Here is a 14370-nt window from a genome sequence, read left to right as displayed (position 1 = left end):
CAAGCACTGCAACATCATCTGGTATACAACCTATGTCAACTGGTCTTTCTAAAAGAGTATTTCATACTGCTAGACATTTCAACCATCTAAAACGCCTGTTACACTCCCCCACTCCACTCTGGGGAGGGTAGGAGAGCACAAGCAAGCCCACCTCTAGTATACTTCACTTCCTGTCCCATCACAGAGGCTCCAAAAAAGAGAAAAGAGGGAAAAATCTCAAATGGAAGTGCTTTCGGAGAGCCAAAGTTGAATAATAGGACAAAGATGAGTGTCATATTACCCAATCCAGAACAGTAAAATCTTACTCAAGAAACCAGTTTCAGTCTTCTGTATTGTTTAGGATAAATGTTAATTGGAAGATACAGATTAAAAATATAAATGTGTATTTATTTGCTAATCCTTGTTTGTAGGTCCCAAGATCTTGTCTTGAGTATAGGTCTATTGTTTTTTTGTTTTTGTTTTTAATTTTATTTATTTATTTCAGAGAGAGAGAGAGAATGAGAGAGATAGAAAGCACGAGAGGGAAGAGGGTCAGAGGGAGAAGCAGACTCCCTGCTGAGCAGAGAGCCTGATGCGGGACTCGATCCCGGGACTCCAGGATCATGACCTGAGCCGAAGGCAGTCGCTTAACCAACTGAGCCACCCAGGCGCCCCAGAGTATAGGTCTATTGTTGAACGCTGAGTTGTCTTTCATATACCACACCCACCATGCATGACCTATGTTTTCCAGTTCAGGGTTTTTTTGTTTGTTTTTAAGAAATTATTCATTTGAAAGAGAGAAAGCACATGCGTGCACATGTGCAAGCAGAGGGAGGGGAACGGAGAGAGGGAGGGGGAGAGAACTTCCAGCAGACTCCCTGCCAAATGTGGAGCCCAATGCAGGGTTCAATCCCACAAACCCTGGATCATGACCTGAGCCTAAACCAAGAGCCGAACACTTAACCGACTGAGCCACCCTGGCATCCCTCCAGTTCAGGTTTCTATAAAGAAAAACAAAAACCTGAAAACACTTTACCTATGTGCAGAGTCTTTCTAAACTTTTAAGACTACCTCTTCATCTTTTGCTTATCCATATAATTGAGCAGTAATTTCTTTTAATGACTTGAAATTACTGAGTCATTCCAAAGGATTCAGAATACTTCTCACAAAACCATTCTTTCTGAACTCAAATTTCATGGGCTTACATCATATTTAATTACACTGCATAATTACAATAACAAGTCAGATGAACATAAACAAATACAGGAATAAAGACAACTTTGATTCTTTGTAAGCACGCAATTGGTCGGGAGGCCTCATGGTTGGGGGGGTATATGAAACCCAGTAGCTCCCAGAGTAACAGCATTCAGTGTACCAAGGTGGTTTAAGTGGAGGTTGGGTAAGAGACTATCTACTGTTAACAGTAGGTTCAAAGTACTATAATAAATACGCTAGTTATCATGAATGCTCCAAACTTAAAGGTTTTAATTTATCAAGATGTCAATAACAGGGGCGCCTGGGTGGCTCAGTTGGTTAAGCGACTGCCTTCGGCTCAGGTCATGATCCTGGAGTCCCGGGATCGAGTCCCACATCGGGCTTCCTGCTCAGCAGGGAGTCTGCTTCTCCCTCTGACCCTCTTCCCTCTCATGCTCTCTCTCTACCATTCTCTCTCTCAAATAAATAAATAAAATCTTTAAAAAAAAAAAGATGTCAATAACAATTAGTAAAACTTTGAAGTGGGGGGATTTTCCTTTTTTTTTTTTTTAGATTATTTATTTATTTATTTATTTATTTATTTATTTGACAGAGAGAGACACAGCAAGAGAGCGAACCCAAGCAGGGGAGAGTGGGAGAGGGAGAAGCAGGCTCCCCGCCGAGCAGGGAGCCCCATGCGGGGCTCGATCCCAGGACCCTGGGATCACGACCGAGCCGAAGGCAGACACCTAACGACTGAGCCACCCAGGCGCCCCCCTCATTTTCCTATTGATTCTTGTTTACTAATAGGAAAAGCAGCGGTTCATGTTGAAGTAAAGGAAACACATTCTCTTCATGCTGTTGGGCTTGCTCTTCTGTCTCTCCCTCTAGACTTTAAGCTCCCTACATATGTCTCCTTTCTAATAGTATCTCAATAAACTGGCTCCATAACCTTGCTGAGTATGTTCATACATCCTAACCTGGATCAGTGTTTCAGCTATCACTGCTGGCATATAAATAAAATCTTGTGGGGCTGAAAAAACAGAATGTTACAAGGTTTGATTCCGTCTATTATCTGCTAATATTTTCCATCTCTTTCTCTTTACATTATATGTATATTTCCTGACACTGGTAAATTAAATTAACTAGGGTCCCCTTATACTTACATTACTATTGTATTCATGCTAATAATATTCTGTAAACTATTCTATCTTGATTAAAGCCATTGGTTCCCATTAAAAAATAAAATTGGGTTGAATGTCCTGCTGAGTTTGAATTTCACATTCCCACAATGTGTGGCAGCTAATACTTCCAGTCTCTGGCACTTCTATTGAGAACATAAAAGTTCTCCCGGAACTAACAAATTACTTCCCTTCTAACACAATTATGTAATCTGAGAGTTGAACGGCACCCTAGAGGTTATTTTCTGGTCCAAAATCCCTCCCCAATTAAGGGATCCCATTGAAAAGTACTCAACTTTTTTGGGCAGGGAGGGATGTTTACCTTTAAATCCCACATTATAGAGTGCTACACCCATAGTAGGCTCTTAACACATATCTGTTTAATTGAACTGAACAAGTCTAAAATGGGTGCATTTCATTAATTTTCTTGTTCTTTCTGGGCTTTAGCTATAACATCCACTGAATCTGGAACTAAAAATTTGCATGTATCTTCTGCTCATTCATTAGCCAATGTTCAAAAAGAAATTCAGCAAAGAAACTCAAACTCCACAGTCAAATGTTTTAACATTAAGGCTGTTAATGTCAGTACATAATAAAACTAACAGAAAACGGAAAATCAAGTCTTAGTTTGCTTATGATCTATGAAGACTTTCCAATTTATCCAAAATACTCACGTGTTCTCAACTTCTAGTATGATTTTTTTAACAAATAAAGTCTTGCATCATTCATACAACTAAATTATACACCCTTCTACTTATAATTGGGGTGCTCACAGACTTAACCACAGTACTGTAGTAAGACATGTTATTATGCTAATTAATTTTCCCTCCAGTTAAAACAAGACTGTGATCCCATCTGATTTCCCATAATATGATATGATAATGAAGAGAACAAAGCCTCTGGAGCAGTAACCACCACCGACAATTTTACTTTACTCAAGTATGTATTCCAAAACTACATAATTCACACCATGCCCCTCTTATTACATCTGTTTTGGGGACTTTTACAATATATGATAGGACACAAAGTATACATTTCCAAATTCCCTTTCCTTCTGTTTTGCTGAAAGGGAACACACACACACACACGGAGTCCCTCAATAGCACAATTACTGCTTTGCTAATTTTTTTCAGGCAATAATTTAAAGTCCCACTTCCTCCCAAATATCTCTGGACAGCAACTCCTGGCAACCCATCTGTCTCTTTCATCACAGCTTCTTTTCATAACTAACGGGTCAAGTTCCTCTCCCCCCATTTCGACACGATGCACTGTACTTGCAGCCCTGCCACGACAGCCCACTGCTGAATGCCAGAATATAGCATATTGAATTTCACTGTCCTTCATTGTTTCCAGTTTAACTGCCATTTTACCACCATGCACAGGAGAGAAACGCTTTCCCACAGGCATCTTATGAATTTCCAAAGCAGCTATTCTTTGTGGATTTACAAAAACGTTTGCCTTCTCTAAATTCCCTTTATCACCACAGAAAAGGCTTTGGGAAGCTGAGATTTTTTTTTAAGTACCCCATGCAAGAAGAAACTGATTCTAATTCTATTTTGCTAGCAAATTTAATCCTAAACGCCTTACTATAGAGCCATGTCAGGGCAAAGATCTTAAACATTGCTTTTGGCCTTCCCAATTAAAATGAAATATTTTCAGGTCATAAAGATTATCTTATCAAATGTCCTTTCTTCTCAGCTACACCAGAAGGCTACCCAGCGCATTGTAAAATAAACTGGCTTTGGCGTTTGTACAACGCCCTAAATCTTCCTAACCACCCCCCCTTAAGCTCACAGACACACATAATCCCTCGGCAACCCCCAAACCTGCCAGTGAAGTGGACTATTACTCCAGCACAAAGGGCCGGCCTGCGCCTCGTGCACCGCGGCCTCTGCACACATGTGCGGGTTGACAAGTGCGGAGCTGCCCTTCCTGGATCCAAAGCTGGAGGCCTGGCCCGAAAGCCACACACACTTCCCCACCCACCGCCTTCTCTCCGCGGCCACTGTCTCCTATGACAGGAGGCCGGCTCTGAAGCTCCCTCGGCCTGACTCCCATGCCGTGTGGCCACGCTCGGACCCACTTCCCCTCCGCCCCACCGTCCTTCTTCCTTCCTCCTCTTGTTTGGCTCAAGAAATTCCGTCGGAACTTCATTCGGGCCGAGAGGAGCGGCCCTGCCGGGGCCCCGGCACACCCTCCCCCAGCGGCCGCGCCCCCCGCGCCTCGGCCGGAGGCGGCAGCCGATTCCGGTGACCTCCGGCCCTGTCGGCCGGAGCCTCACCTCCTCCTCGCTCTCACTGCGGAAACACAGGCACGCGGCCCGCTTCTTGTAGCCGTCGCCGTCATAGGTGCGAGTCTGGTTCGACTTGAGCTTCATCATCCTCCGGGCCCGGGTGGGGGTGCGGTGCGGGTCGCGGGAGTGGAGGGTGGGGAGCCCGCTCCGGACGGCGGCGCGCGCGCGCGTCCCCGGCTCGGCCAAGGGAAGCAGGGAGGGGGAGCCGCTTCTCCGCTACACGGCTTGGCCGCTGGCCCGCCACGGCTGCCTCATACCCCCCGGCCCAGGTCCCGCGCCGCCGCCGCCGTCACGGCTGCCGTCGCCGCCGCCGCCACGGCCGCCGCCCCCTCTGCCGCCGCCACCCCCGACGACGACCGCGCCGCCATCTTGGGCGCGCTGCGTCAGCGGCGTAAAGCCGCGAGGGCCTGCGGGACGGCCGCGCGCTTGCAGCGCAGGCCGCATCCGGGAATCGCACCCTCCCAGTCCGCGCGGCGTAAACGAGCGTCTGGAATGAAAGGGCCGTGCGAATGGAGGCGGCCGCAACGCCAGGAGCGTAGGGGTGGGGAAGGTGGAGCGCGCGCGGAGGAAGTCGGGGGAGAAAGGGGTGCGGGCCAGAGTCTTCCCGGCTCGGCTGAGCGGAGGCCGGAGGGGAGACCCGGCTCTCCAGCCACGCGGTTTGGCGGAAGGGGAAGCGGGGACTTGCCCAAGGTCACGCCGCGATTCCGCGGCCGAAGATGACCCAAGGTCAGGCCGCCGCGCCTTGGCCTTGGCTGTTAATCTGGGTGGGGGTGAGGGGGAAAGTCTGGAAGAAAAAGCGGGATGCAATCAAACGCTCTGGAGTGTGCAACCTGAGATACCTAGGCTTAGGATGGCAAGGCGAGTGAGGGGCCGGGGGAGGGGCGTCGTGCCCCGAGCACTGACATGCAGAAGCTCTGCAAGTCTTACGGGCTGGAGCACCAACAGATGTTTCTCCTGCAACCCTTGACTGGTGCAAAAACAAATGCTTCCTCTTATGGTAAACAGGAGGGCCAGATAAGGAGGATACATAATGCAAATCATAAGACATCATCGTTTCTGGCAATCAACGAGAACTATATAGTGTGGATGTCATACAAATTGTCCAGGGGAAAATATATATCCAGACGCTGTGGAGCAAGGAAAAATGGAATATGTTGTTCTCAGCAGCCCAGACCAGACATAATACCATGTCCATTCCCTGAACGTGGTGTAAATCCTGTGCAGGATTTGTCTGTGAGTTGCTCCTTGTCCTTCTTTAATTTGCTTGTATTTTGAAACCAAATCTTAGTTGGTATCTCAGTTACATCATTTATTTACCTCTATTTGGCGTTTGGTCATTAGAAGTCAATACATTGCAACTAATACTGACATTTCACTTAACCCTTGCCACATAAAATGCGGAATTTCAGTTAATTTGGGTCAATCCTCATGCAATAGAATTCCCAAAATCTTGGTCATTTTGGTTGTCTTTCTAGTTTTCTCTTCTGTCATTAGGTCTCTAAAAGGAAGGAAGGAAAAAACAAGTTCTGGCAATAGAAATCCTGTAATATGTTCATTGTCAAAAATTTGAAAAATAGGGGCGCCTGGGTGGCTCAGTCGTTAAGCGTCTGCCTTCGGCTCAGGTCATGATCCCGGGGTTCTGGGATCTAGCCCCGCATCGGGCTCCCTGCTTGGCGGGAAGCCTGCTTCTCCCTCTCCCACTCCCCCTGCTATGTTCCTTCTCTCGCTGTGTCTGTCTCTGTCAAATAAAAAAAAAAAATTGGGGGGTTCCTGGGTGGCTCAGTTGGTTAAGCAACTGCCTTCGGCTCAGGTCATGATCCTGGAGTCCCGGGATCCAGTCCCACATCGGGCTCCCTGCTCGGCAGGGAGTCGGCTTCTCCCTCTGACGCTCTTCCCTCTCGTGCTCTCTATCTCTCATTCTCTCTCTCTCAAATAAATAAATAAAATCTTTAAAAAAAAAAAAAAACATGAACCATGGGGCAACCTGGGTGGCTCAGTCAGTTAAGCATCTGCCTTCCGCTCAGGTCATGATCCCAGGGTCCTGGGATCAAGTCCCGCATCGGGCTCCCTGCTCAGCGGGGAGCCTGCTTCTCCCTCTCCCACTGCCTGCCACTCCCTCTACTTGTGTGCCCTCTTTCTCTCTTTATGTCAAATAAATAAATCTTTAAAAAATGAATCATTTATTATTTCTTAATGATTCCTGTGGGTTAAGAATCCAGGAGTGGCTTGACTGAGCAGTTCTGCTTTGTGTCTCTCATAAGGTTGCAATCAGGTGTTGGCTGGGCCTGCTGTCATCTGAAGACTTGACGGAGCTGCAGGACCCACTTCCAGTGTGGCTCCTCACATGGCTGGCAGTTGGAAGGAGGCTCAGTGCCTTTTGGTGTAAACTTCTCCATGGGGCCACCTGAGCATCCTCACAACATGGTGGTTGGATTCCTCCAAGAGCAAATGATACAAGATTCCAAGACTGAATGAACTGCAGTGCCTTTTATGACCTGGCCTTGAAAGTCATACTTTGTTAGTTCCACAGCTTCCTATTGATCATCATATAAGTCAGCCTGACTTAGTGTGGGAGATTACACATTATACCAGAAGGCAAGGATCACTAGGGCCATAGTTGAAGCTGCTTAGCACACCTCTCATAAAATTTACCTGGGGGAGCACCTGGGTGGCTCAGTCATTAAGCGTCTGCCTTCGGCTCAGGTCATGGTCCCAGGGTCCTGGGATCGAGCCCCGCATCGGGCTCCCTGCTCCGCGGGAAGCCTGCTTCTCCCTCTCCCACTTCCCCTGCTCGTGTTCCCTCTTTCGCTGTGTCTCTCTCTGTCAAATAAATAAAATCTTCAAAAAAAATTAATTAAATAAAATTTACCTGGCCTCTAGTTCATTCATCCATTGCCCATGTATCCCAGGCAGCGTACCTAACAGAGGCAAAGGAGATAATTCTTAAAAATAGGCTACCCTTCCATAGATGACAGTGGGTGGTTACAGATTTAAATCAAATGAATCTTTTTTTTAAAGATTTTAAGCAACCTCTACACTCAACGTGGGGCTTAAACCCACAACCCTGAGATCAAGCGTCACAATGCTCCACCAGCCAGGCACCCCTTAAATAATTAATCTTAACAAATACGTAATTCTACTAAAAATGTCCAATTTTCTAAAAGTCCTATAGGTAAAGCCCTAGTAAATACATTTCAAGTCCCAGGGCAGGCCTAAGGGGAAAAATTTTAATAGGGTTACAAAATTGAATTTAACTTACTCCTCCTTTCCACAGGGTCAGTCAAGTTTTGGCCCATGCCTCCCATCTATTTTGATGCCACTATATTTATCACTATATGGTTGTAAAGATTTTTTTTTTAAGATTTTATTTATTTATTTGACAGAGAGAGACACAGCAAGAGAGGGAACACAAGCAGGGGGAGTGGGAGAGGGAGAAGCAGGCTCCCCACTGAGCAGGGAACCTGATGCGGGGCTCGATCCCAGGACCCTGGGGTCATGACCTGAGCCGACGGCAGACGCTCAACGACTGAGCCACCCAGGCGCCCCTATCACTATATGGTTGTAGTTCATCTCACCTGACCAAGTTTTCTCCCTGTCTGCTTCAAAAATGGAATATCATCAGAGGTAAAGAAAAACATTTAAGGAAAACCTAACAGTTACAAATATGAAACAGCTTCAAAATACATGAAGAGGGGTGCCTGGCTAGCTCGGTTGGTGGAGTGTATGACTCTTGATTTCAGGGTTGCAAGTTCATGTCCCACGTGGAGTGTAGAGATTACTTAAAAAACAACAAAAACCGCAAAATACATGAAGTAAAAACAGAAGTAAAAAGAGACATACACAAAGCCACAATCTTCGATGGAGATTTCATAGCCTCTGTCTTAGTAAATGATAAAACAACTCAATAAAAAGCAGGAGGAATGTCAAAGCTCTGAACATTACCTATCATTTTTACGTAATTGATATGTGTAGAGTACTATACCCAACAAGTGTAGAATACACATCTGTTTAAAGTATACATAGAACAGAGGCGCCTGGGTGGCTCAGTCGATTGAGCGTCTGCCTTCAGCTCAAATCACAATCTCAGGGTTCTGGGATCGAGCCCTGCATCGGGCTCCCTGCTCAGTGGGGAGTCTGCTTCTCTCTCTCTCCCTCTGCTCCTCCCCATCCCACCTCATGCTTGCTCTCTCCCTCTCTCTGTCAAATAAATAAAATCTTTTTTTAAAAAAATAAAGTATACATAGAACATGTACCAAGATGGACCACATACTTGGTAATAATCCTCAATAAATGTTAAAAGATTGAAATCTTACAGAATATGTTTTTGGGGAAAAAGGATTTAAAGAATAACAATAAGGTATCTTTAAAAGTTCCAAATACTTGTAAATTAAACATTCTATTCCTAAATAACCCATGAAACAAAGAGGAAATCACAGAAGAGATTATAAAGTATCTCTAAATGAATGATATCAGGACACCTGGCTGGCTCAGTTGGTAGAGTGTGCCAGTCTTGATCTCGGGGTCATGAGTTCGAGCCCCACATTGGGCATAGAGATTACTGAATGATATCAAAATTCATGGGGTTCAACTAGAGCCGTGCTTAAAAGCAAATATATAGCTTTAAACACGTATATTAGAAAAGAAGACTTAAGGACAATTGTCTAAATTCCCACTTTAAGAAGCTAGAAAAAAATAAACCCAATTTAAATAGAAGAAATAGAGATGAAAACAATGAAATAGAAAACAAACAATAGAGAAAATTAACAAAGACAAAAGTTGGTTCTTTGAAAATAGTAATAAAATTCATAAATCATAAGACTGATAAAGATAAAAAGAGAAGAAAAACCAAATTACCAATATTAGCAATGACTCCAATAGACATCAAAAAAGTAATAAGGAGGGGCACCTGGGTGGCTCAGTCGGTTAAGCGGCTGCCTTCAGCTCAGGTCAGGATCCCAGGGTCCTGGGATCGAGCCCTACATTGGGCTCCCTGCTCAGCAGGGAGCCTGCTTCTCCCCCTCCCTCTGCTTCTCCCCCTGCTCATGTTCTCTCTCTCTCTCTGTATCTCTGTGTCCCGAATGAATAAATAAAAAAATCTTAAAAAAATGTTATAGACCTATATTCTTTATGAATATAGATACATACCAAAAAACTCTATCAGTAAATAGAATCCACCTACATATACACTGAAATATATCATGACCAAAGAAGTTTAATACAGGAATGTAAGGTTAGCTTAACTTTACAAAAATCAAACAATGACATGAAGCTCATGAACAGACTAAAAGAGAACAACTATATGATCATCTTGATCCAGGAAAAGTATTTGATAAAAAATGTTCAGTAAAACTATTATTTCATAATAAAAACTGTTTGCAAACTGGGAATAAAAGTGAACTTTTTTAGGGGCACCTGGTTGGCTTAGTCAGTGGAGCATGTGTCTCTTGATCTTGGGTTGTGAGTTCAAGCCCCACATTGGGTGTAGAGATTACTTAAAAATAAAATCTTAAAAAAAAATAGTGAGGGGCACCTGCGTGGCTCAGTCACTTAAGCAGCTGCCTTTGGCTCAGGTCATAATCCCAGGGTTCTGGGATTGAGCCCCGTACCATCATCGGGCTCCCTGCTCAGTGGGGAGTCTGCTTCTCTCTCTCCTTCTGCCTCTCCCCCTGCTCGTGCTCTCTCTGTCTCTCAAATAAAATCTTTTAAAGAAATGGATTTTTCAACTTGATAAAGGATATCTCTGAACGACAGCTAACATTATACCTAAAGGTAAAAGAATAGATGCTTCTCCATTAAGATCAGAAACAGGGCAAGAATATCTCCCCACCACTACTAGTAAATATTATATTAGAGAACTTAATGAAATAAAATATGAAAAATAAATACAAGACATAAGACTGCAAAGGAAGTAAAACCATCACTATTCAGAGACAACATGATTGTGTGTGTAAAAAAATTCAAAAAAGGCTACACCCAAAATACTACCATTAATAAGTCAAATTAACAAGGTGAAAGGAATCAAGGTCAATACATAAAAATTAGGTATATTTGTATAACAAGCAACAAATAATTGGAAAATGCAATTTAAACAAAATATCATTTATGATAGCATCAAAAAATGTCAACTATCTAGAAATAAACCTAACAAAAATTGTGTAAGACTTGTATACTGAAAACTACAAATATTGCTGAGAGAAATTAAAGAAGACCTGAATAAATGAACAGATATACCATGTTTATGGATTAGGAAACTCAATACTGAAAAGAATCCATTCTCCCTGGGACACCTGGGTGGCTCAGTCCGTTAAGTGTCTGCCTTCAGCTTGGGTCATGATCCCAGGGTCCTGGGATCGAGACCCGTGTTGGACTCTCTGCTGGGAAGGGATTCTGCTTCTCCCTCTCCCTCTGCCTGCCACTCCACCTGCTTGTGCCCTCTGTCTCTCTCAAGTAAATAAATAAAATCTTAAAAAAAAAAAAAGAATCCATTCTCCCTAAGTTGATATATATATTCAATGCAATTACTTTTTTTTTTTTTTAAGATTTTATTCATTTATTTGAGAGACAGAGAGAGTGAGCAGGAGCAGGAGCAGGGCAAAGGAAGAAGCAGGCTCCTCGCAGAGCAGGGAGCCCGATGTGGGGCCCTATCCCAGGACTCTGAGATCATGACCCGAGCCGAAGGCAGATGTTTAACTGACTGAGCCACCCAGCTGCCCCTCAATGCAATTTCTATTAAGAAAAAATCATCAGATTATTTGGAAGAAGTAGGCATAGTGCTTCCAAAATATACATGGAAATGAAAAGTGTATAGAGTAGCCAAAAAAATCTTGAAAAGGAACAGAATTAGGGGATTTATATTACCATATTTTAATACTTACTGTAAAATGACAGTAATCAGGATAGTGAAATAATAAAGACAAACTAACAGATCAATGGAATACATGATATGGTTATTTGATTTTCAGTAGACACCAAAGCAATCCAGGGGAGGAAGGACAGGCTTTTAAGCAAACGGTGCTCGAATAAATGAATATTCATATGAAAAAAAAATGAACCATGACGCCTACCTCACACCATACACAAAGATTAATTCAAGATGGATCACAGACAATAACATAAAAATAAAAACTATAAAGACTTTTGTGGAAAACATAAAATATCTTTATAACTGAAAGGTAGATGAGTTGAAAAAGCAATAACCACAAAAGAAAACTGATAAATTAGACTTCATCAAAACTAAAAATGTCTACTCATCAAAAGACACCATTAAGACAACTAATAGACAAGCCATCAATGGGAAGAAAATATTTATTTTTTAAAAGATTTTATTTATTTATTTGAGAGAGAGAGCAGGAGCAGGGGGAGTGGCAGAGGGAGAGGGGAGAAGCAGACTCCTCGCTGAGCACAGAGCCAGATGCAGGGCTCCATCCCAGGACCTTGAGATCATGACCTGAGCCAAAGTCAGACACTTTAACTGCCTGAGACACCCAGGCGCCCCAGGAAGAAAATATTTATAAAACATATCTGACAAAAGACTAGTATCTAGTATATATTAGTAACTACTATAACTCAGTAATAATAAAGACAAATAACCTAATTTAAAACTCGGCAAAAATATAGACTTTTCAACAAATGATGCTAGAATAATCCATAAGAAAAAAAAAGGAACCTCAGCCTAAGCAGCATACAAAAATCAATTCAAAGTGGATCATGGACAGGGCACCTAGGTGGCTCAGTTGGTTAAATGTCTGTCTTTGGTCCAGGTCATGATCCCAGGGATCCTGGGATCCAGCCCCACATGGAGCTCCCTGCTCAGTGGGGAGTCTGCTTCTCCCTCTGCCCATCCTCCCACCGGCTCATGCTCTCTCTTGAAAAACAAAACAAAACAAAACAAAAAAAACTTAAAAACAAAAAACAAAGTGGATCACAGATCTAAATGTAAGACATTAAATTATAAGACGTACAGAAAAAAACATGTGGGAAAATCTTCAGATCTAGTGCTAGGCAGACTTCTTAGACCTGACAACAAAAATATGATCTGTAAAACAAAAAAATGATAAATCAGACTTCATTAAAATTTAAATATTTTGCTCTGTGAAAGACCATGTGAAGAGGATGAAAAGAGAAGCTATAGACTGGAAGAAAATATTTGCAAATCACATATATCACAGAGAACTAGTATCCACAATAAAGAGTTCTCAAAACTCACTGGTTAAAAAAAACCACACAATTTGATTAGAAAATAGGCAAAAGACACGAACAGGTATTTCACCAAAGAGGATATACAAATGGCAAGTAAATGCATGAAAAGATGTTCAGCATCATTAGCCATTAGGGAAATGCATATTAAAACCATATGAAATCTTACTCCACACCTCTGAGAATGGCTAAAATTAAAAATAGGGATTAATATTAAATGCTGGCAAAGATGCAAAGAAACTGAATCACTCAGACATTGCTGGTGGGAATGTAATTTGGTACATTTTACAGTATTCTCTGAAAAACGGCCTGACAGTTTCTTAAAAAACTAAACATGCAACGATCATACAACCCAGCAATTGTACTCCTGGGCACTTAACCCAGAGAAATGGAGATTTATGTTTTCTCAAAAACCTGTACATAAATGATTATAGTAGCTTCATATGTAATAGCCAAAAACTGGCAACAGTCCAGATGTCCTTCAATAAGTGAATAGTTAAGTAAATTGTGGTGAATCCTTGCCATGGACTATTACTAAGCAATAAAGAGGATTAAACTATTGAACCAGAACACAATCTAGGACACCTGGGTGGCACAATTGGTTAAGCATCTGACTCTTGGTTTTGGCTCAGGTCATGATCTCAGGGCCCTGATCTCAGGGTTATGGGATCCAGCCTCACGTCAGGCTCTGCACTCAGTGTGGAGTCCGCTTAAGGTTCTCTCTCCCCTCATCCTCCTACACTCTTGGTGGGAATGCAAGCTGGTGCAGCCCCTCTGGAAAACAGTATGGAGGTTCCTCAAAAAGTTGAAAATAGAGCTACCATACGATCCAGCAATTGCACTACTGGGTATTTACCCCAAAGATACAAATGTAGGGACCCAAAGGGGTACATGCACCCCAATGTTTATAGCAGCAATGTCCACAATAGCCAAACTATGGAAAGAGCCAAGATGTCCATCAACAGATAATGGATAACGAAGATGTGGTATAAATATACAATGGAATATTATGCAGCCATCAAGAGGAATGAAATCTTGCCATTTGCACCGACGTGGATAGAACTGGAGAGTGTAATGCTGAGTGAAATAAGTCAATCAGAGAAAAACATGTATCATATGACCTCACTGATATGAGGAATTCTTAATCTCAGGAAACAAACTGAGGGTTGCTGGAGTGGTGGGGGGTGGGAGGGATGGGGTGGCTGGGTGACAGACATTGGGGAGGGTTTGTGCTATGGTGAGCGCTGTGAATTATGTAAGACTGTTGAATCACAGACCTGTACCTCTGAAACAAATAATGCTTTATATGTTAAAAAAAAAAAAGAAGAAGAAGAAGATAGCAGGAGGGGAAGAATGAAGGGGGGATATCGGAGGGAGAGATGAACCATGAGAGATGATGGACTCTGAGAAACAAATTGGGGGTTCTAGAGGGGAGGTGGGTGGGGGGATGGGTTAGCCTGGTGATGGGTATTAAAGAGGGCATGTTGTGCATGGAGCACTGGGTGTTATACGCAAACAATGAATCAT

The 14370-nt window shown here is 43.1% G+C and overlaps 2 protein-coding genes and 1 long non-coding RNA gene across 4 annotated transcripts in view; 1 reads left to right on the top strand and 2 right to left on the bottom strand.

Moving 5' to 3' along the window:
* The window catches only part of NUDT3 (nudix hydrolase 3), a 126932-nt gene extending 121905 nt beyond the window's left edge, over positions 1–5027 (bottom strand). Inside the window, exon 1 of the mRNA XM_025862261.2 lies at positions 4636–5027. Within this exon, the coding sequence (XP_025718046.1) occupies positions 4636–4734 (99 nt within the window). The 5' untranslated portion in view covers positions 4735–5027. The remainder of the gene's footprint in view (positions 1–4635) is intronic.
* The window catches only part of RPS10 (ribosomal protein S10), a 45946-nt gene that overhangs the window by 11253 nt on the left and 20323 nt on the right, over positions 1–14370 (bottom strand). The gene's annotated exons all lie outside the window — the stretch shown is intronic.
* LOC141371183 (uncharacterized) lies at positions 5052–7511 on the top strand. Of its 2 annotated transcripts, none has more exons than XR_012375935.1 (2): positions 5052–5373; positions 6909–7511. It is a non-coding gene; the product is annotated as an uncharacterized lncRNA (long non-coding RNA). The 2 variants fall into 2 exon arrangements; XR_012375934.1 differs by lacking the exon at positions 5052–5373 and adding an exon at positions 5382–5880.

Source organism: Callorhinus ursinus, unplaced genomic scaffold, assembly GCF_003265705.2.
Source record: "Callorhinus ursinus isolate GAN/ISIS: 27379988/994484 unplaced genomic scaffold, GSC_fseal_2.0 scaffold59, whole genome shotgun sequence".
In the NCBI taxonomy this organism is placed as follows: domain Eukaryota; kingdom Metazoa; phylum Chordata; class Mammalia; order Carnivora; family Otariidae; genus Callorhinus; species Callorhinus ursinus.
The sequence above is the reverse complement of the archived record's forward strand: the minus strand, read 5'-3'. Positions and strand labels throughout refer to the sequence as shown.